Consider the following 6,096-nt stretch of genomic DNA (forward strand, 5'->3'; position numbering starts at 1 on the left):
AGAGTCACTTGACCAACTTCTTTTGCAGTGTTTTTGTATTATTTGGACTACAAACTATCTGTTTCCAATTGTCTTTTTAATCTCTCAATTCGTACAGTCTGGCGTTAAGGCAAATCTTAAGCTGCGGCGTAGCATTAGGGACATGGCGAAAAACTAGGAGGAGCGGGAGGCGGAACCTAAAGTGAGAGGAAAGCAGGAACTGAAGAAGCGGAGGAGGGATTTCGAAAGTGGACGAAAGCCGGTTGGGTTTTCAGGGAGGACCGGAAAGACAAGTCTCAGCACCATGGCGGGTCCTGTCAGCTTGCGAGAGCTTCTAATGGGAGCTTCATCCTGGACCGGCCCTGAAAGTCCGGAGGGATCCCCTACAGAGGGCGGAGGGAGCGTGGCTGGTGGACCCGAGCCACCTTGGCGAGAGGATGAGATCTGCGTGGTGGGAATCTTCGGCAAGACGGCTCTGCGACTGAATTCCGAGAAGTTCTCACTTGTGAACACGGTTTGCGACCGACAGGTCTTTCCCCTCTTTCGCCACCAAGATCCTGGGGACACAGGGCCGGGAATCAGGACCGAGCCTGGAGCCGTCGGGGAGGCTGGTGGAGCCGGAGACGCTGGGGCTGGGACGGGGGATTCGATTCGGGGAGGTGTAGCTGCCGCTGAAGGTAACCGAACTGAGCCGGGCTCCCAGGACTACAGCCTTCTGCAGGCCTATTACAATCAGGAAAGCAAAGTTCTTTATCTTCTTCTCACTTCCATCTGTGACAATTCGCAGCTTCTGCGGGCTTGTCGTGCCCTTCAGAGCGGGGAAGCCGGAGGTGGCCTCTCTTTACCTCATGCAGAAGCGCACGAGTTCTGGAAGCATCAAGAGAAGCTGCAGTGTCTCAGTCTACTTTACCTTTTCTCCGTCTGTCACATCCTGCTTCTGGTCCATCCCACTTGTTCCTTTGATATCACTTATGATCGAGTATTCAGAGCCTTGGATGGACTGAGACAGAAAGTACTGCCCCTCCTCAAAACAGCCATTAAGGATTGTCCAGTTGGCAAAGACTGGAAGCTAAACTGCCGACCTTGCCCACCTAGACTCCTTTTCCTCTTTCAACTCAATGGAGCCCTCAAGGTGGAACCCCCTCGGAGCCAAGACCCAGCTCATCCAGACAAGCCCAAGAAGCATTCTCCCAAAAGAAGACTGCAGCATGCCCTGGAGGACCAGATCTATAGAATCTTTAGGAAGAGTCGTGTCTTGACTAATCAGAGTATCAACTGCCTCTTTACTGTGCCTGCCAACCAAGCTTTTGTGTACATAGTTCCGGGAAGTCAAGAGGAGGACCCAGTAGGCATGTTGCTGGACCAACTTAGGAGTCATTGTACTGTGAAGGACCCAGAATCTTTGCTGGTGCCTGCACCCCTTTCTGGGCCCAGGCGATACCAGGTGATGAGGCAACATAGCCGACAGCAGCTTTCTTTCCACATTGACAGCAGCAGTTCCAGTTCTTCGGGACAGCTAGTGGATTTCACTCTTCGGGAATTTCTATGGCAGCATGTGGAGCTAGTCCTAAGCAAGAAAGGTTTTGATGACAGTGTGGGCAGGAACCCACAGCCTTCCCATTTTGAACTTCCCACTTACCAGAAGTGGATCTCAGCAGCTTCAAAACTATATGAAGTAGCTATTGATGGGAAAGAGGAGGACCTAGGGTCTCCCACTGGGGAGCTAACATCTAAGATTTTAAGCAGTATTAAAGTCTTGGAAGGGTTTTTGGATATTGACACCAAATTCTCAGAAAACCGGTGCCAAAAAGCTTTACCCATGGCCCATAGTGCCTATCAGTCAAATTTGCCTCATAATTACACAATGACTGTCCATAAGAATCAGCTTGCTCAGGCTCTTCGAGTGTACAGTCAACATGCTAGGGGTCCAGCCTTTCACAAATATGCCATGCAGTTACACGAGGACTGCTACAAGTTTTGGAGCAATGGCCATCAGCTCTGTGAGGAGAGGAGTTTAACTGATCAACACTGTGTACATAAATTTCACTCATTACCTAAATCAGGTAGCTAAATATCTCAGCATTTTGAATTCAGAACTGAGCTGTGTTTTTATTTTTGTTTTATTATTATTATTATTATTTTAAGTAATCTCTTTGCCCAATGTGGGGCTCAAACTCGCAACCCTGAGATCAAGAGTTGCGTACTCTACTGAGTGAACCAGCCAGTCACCTCTCTATTCTTGTTTTAAGAGAGCGGCTGTTCACTATGTATTGATATTTTTTAAAAAGCCCTACAGAAATTTAGTTGCATCAAATTTAAGTTTTCTGTCCTGCTGTAAAAAGAAAACAACAGCTGTGCCTACTAATTATTTTCTTGTATTTAAAGGATGAACCATAGGGAATTAGTAAATGAGAACTGTTATAAATTCTCAAAAATTTCATATTAACATTTTTATCTTGGAGTTTTTTTTTCAACTAAAAAGAATACAATGAGATGTAAGGTCACCATGATGATGATAAAATTGTCTTAGAAAACCTGAGACTTTAGATTGAAACTATATGTCATTTTATGTATTTTCAGTTGCTTTTTCGCTGTGTGTATTTAGTCAAGGTTTTGTGTTTTTGGTGGGGTTTTTTTCCTTCTCCTTTCCAAAGTACTATTTGGAGAAATTTTGGGGTTAGATGCTATAGAATGGAAAACAAATTTGACTCTGCATTGTGTGTGTGGAATTAATAGTGAGTGTTATGTTTTCCAGGAGAAAAACCAGAGGCAGATAGAAATCCTCCTGTGCTGTATCACAATAGCCGAGCTCGATCTACTGGTGCCTGTAACTGTGGAAGGAAACAGGCACCTCGAGATGATCCCTTTGATATCAAGGCAGCTAACTATGACTTTTATCAGGTAGACTCTAAATTTTTTCTCCTTTTTTTCCCTCCCCCCCCTTTTTTTGGTTAACTACCATTTAAGTAAAAATACGTATTTTTCAGAAGCAAAGTATATAGAAAAGTAAATGTGACTGGAGTGTGATCTGTAGACAAGGGAAAGTTCTTTATATGTGTTTATTTGCTTACCCATTAATTGTTTATCTTGTTTTTTAGAGTGAAGAGTGTTATTTTATTTTTTATTTTTATTTAATTTACTTATTTTTTTAAAGATTTTATTTATTTGAGAGAGAGAGATAGCGAGAGAGCACTAGCAAGGGGCAGGGAGAGGGAGAAGCGGGCTCCCCACTGAGCAGGGAGCCTGAAGTGGGTCTCCATCCTAGGACCCCAGGCTCATGACCTGAGCCGAAGGCAGCTGCTTAACTGACTGAGCCACCCAGGCACCCAGAGTATGTTATTTTAAATGAAAAGTTCACAAGGTTGTTTATTTTATTCTGTTTCTTCTTCTATAGCTTCTGGAAGAAAAATGTTGTGGAAAATTGGATCATATCAATTTCCCAGTATTTGAACCAAGTACTCCAGATCCTGCTCCTGCCAAAAATGAATCTTCTCCTGCCCCTCCAGATGCAGATGCTGATAAACTTAAAGAAAAAGAACCTCAAACCCAAGGAGAGAGCACAAGCCTGAGTTTAGCTTTGAGTTTAGGCCAATCCACAGATAGTTTAGGTACCTATCCAGCTGATCCACAAGCAGGAGGAGATAATCCAGAAGTTCATGGTCAAGGTGAAGTAAAAACTGAGAAGAGACCAAACCTGGTTGATAGACAGGCATCCACAGTTGAGTATCTCCCAGGCATGCTACATTCAAATTGCCCTAAAGGTCTCCTACCCAAATTCTCCAGCTGGTCATTGGTTAAACTAGGCCCAGCTAAGTCTTATAATTTTCATACAGGTTTAGACCAACAGGGCTTCATTCCAGGAACAAACTATCTCATGCCTTGGGACATTGTCATCAGGACTAGAGCCGAAGATGAAGGAGATTTAGACACAAATTCTTGGCCTGCTCCGAATAAAGCTATTCCTGGAAAAAGAAGTGCAGTTGTAATGGGAAGAGGAAGACGGAGAGATGACATAGCTCGAGCTTTTGTGGGGTTTGAATATGAAGACTCTAGAGGTCGGAGGTTTATGTGCTCAGGACCTGACAAAGTAATGAAAGTAATGGGAAGTGGGCCAAAGGAGTCCGCTTTAAAAGCCTTGAATAGTGATATGCCCTTATATATTCTGTCATCATCTCAGGGTAGAGGGCTTAAACCACATTACGCTCAACTTATGAGGCTTTTTGTTGTAGTTCCCGATGCTCCTTTGCAGATAATACTAATGCCCCAGGTAAGAAATACGACCTTTTCCATCCTAAAACACAAAGTGCTGATGCTTGTTTTGATTGGTTTTAAGTGCAGGATAATATCAAAGTAATTATTTCATTAAACAGGTCTAAATTTTAAATACCTTTTTTACCTAATATTCTAGTTCTTGAAAAATAAATCGTGAGTGTGTTAATCAGTTCACACTATCAACTCACATTGTTTAGTTCAAAGGCAGAACTTCAAGTTAAAATTCTGTGGAAAAGTAGGATAATATTTGAGACTAAATAATGTAATATTGAATATGATTAGAGTTAGCAGTGTACCCATTACCTCCTTAATCTTATATGGTCTTTGAACCTGTTGTTTGTTTAGGCATTTATCTTTCCGGTGTTTCTTATTGAAAAATGTAAAAATAAGTACATTACCTTTATTTTTCAGGTTCAGCCAGGCCCACCACCGTGTCCAGTATTCTACCCAGAAAAACAAGAAATCACTCTCCCACCAGATGGGCTCTGGGTTTTGAGATTTCCTTATGCATATGTGACTGAGAGAGGACCTTGTTTCCCTCCTAAGGAGAACGTGCAGTTAATGAGTTACAAGGTGCTCCGCGGAGTTCTTAAAGCAGTAACACAATGAGTGTTCTACAGCCAGTTCAATCTTAAAGCTGGTGTTTGGTTTTGGTGTTTATGGGGCTGGGAGGGGGGAGGTTTGTTTTTGTTTTTGTTTTGGTATGTGTGTGCTGTGTTTTCTTGAATTCAGAATGTGCTTTGGTTACAGGAATTCAGTATTGGGACAGTAGTCCCGCTGTTTCATGATATTATTGATATTTATTGTAAATGGGCCTACAGCTTGCTAATAAACATTGGTTCTTCTAGAAAAGGACATAAAATACCTGGTTGATACCTCCATTTTCTTTTGTTTCTGTTTCACTGTTGATAATAAAACATGTTTCTATCATAACTGTTACATAATCACGTTGAGCCAAAATTTTGTTTTGGTTAAAATGATGTTTTAGCTGGGATTTTTCCTTAAAATGCCACTCCTGAAATTATCTTCAAAATAAGATGATCCAGTAGGTTATCTGGTAATGGTATGAGGACTTGATTGCAAAAAAAGCCCTATTTTTTGTCTCGCAATTCTGGTACTTAAGTTAGACTGTTTTGTTCTTACTATTTTATTCCTGGACTGATGAGAGTCCAGGAATAATTTGAGAGATATATTTTAAATGAATGCTATCTGAACTAAAACTTTTTTTAAAACTTTTTTTTAAGACTCTATTTTTAAGTAATCTCTGCACTCAGTGTGGGACTCCAGCTCTGGAAATTAACTTACATTCTTCTTGCATCTCATCCTTATTTTTCATCCTTTTAATTTTTCATTCCTTGTATATCAGTTTTAACAATCACGATTGCTTTTGTACTGAGCGTGTTTTTTGGTTGGTTTTATTAAATAGTGCACTACATTTGGAAAATACAGCTAGATTGCTCTGTAGGACATGTATTAATAGTTGTTTGTTTTTTTAAGGATTTATTTATTTTAGGGAGGGGGGGGAGGGGCAGAGGGAGCCAGAGAGGGAGAGAAGCAGACTCCCCACTGAGTGTAGTACCTGACATGGGGCTTGATCTCATGACTTGAGATCACCTGAGCTGAAACCAAGAGTCAGATGCTTAACCAAGTGAGCCACCCAGGCACCCTTGTTTTGTTTTTTTCAATAGCCTATGAGACTTGAGCAACAGGTTGCATAAATTTGTAGGTTAAAGGAACTGTAACAAAGTAGTTTGTAAGAACAAATAAGGTGTCAAAAGAGCAAACTTGTGTCTTTTTTTTTCTTTGTTTCTTTTTTGATGTCATTCTTAGATGGAAAAATTTTAC

General features: G+C 41.5%; 1 protein-coding gene across 1 annotated transcript; it reads left to right on the plus strand.

The window, feature by feature from the left end:
- Positions 1-263: 263 nt before the first annotated feature.
- Positions 264-5,181, plus strand: SMG8 (SMG8 nonsense mediated mRNA decay factor). The gene is made up of 4 exons (XM_008695485.2): positions 264-2,042; positions 2,735-2,880; positions 3,374-4,246; positions 4,663-5,181. The coding sequence occupies exons 1-4, from the start codon at positions 284-286 to the stop codon at positions 4,858-4,860; spliced, it is 2,976 nt and encodes a 991-aa protein (XP_008693707.1). The 5' UTR covers positions 264-283; the 3' UTR covers positions 4,861-5,181.
- The last annotated feature ends 915 nt before the right edge of the window (positions 5,182-6,096 follow it).

The sequence above is a fragment of the Ursus maritimus genome, unplaced genomic scaffold (genome assembly GCF_017311325.1).
Source record: "Ursus maritimus isolate PB19 unplaced genomic scaffold, ASM1731132v1 scaffold_24, whole genome shotgun sequence".
Classification (NCBI taxonomy): domain Eukaryota; kingdom Metazoa; phylum Chordata; class Mammalia; order Carnivora; family Ursidae; genus Ursus; species Ursus maritimus.

Excerpts from the sequence above, each read along its gene's own strand:
- SMG8 (XM_008695485.2), top strand. The coding sequence starts at position 284 with ATGGCGGGTCCTGTCAGCTTGCGAGAGCTTCTAATGGGAGCTTCATCC. Across the intron at positions 2,881-3,373 it reads CTAACTATGACTTTTATCAG|CTTCTGGAAGAAAAATGTTG; the intron begins GTAGACTCTAAA and ends CTTCTTCTATAG. Across the intron at positions 4,247-4,662 it reads AGATAATACTAATGCCCCAG|GTTCAGCCAGGCCCACCACC; the intron begins GTAAGAAATACG and ends TTTATTTTTCAG.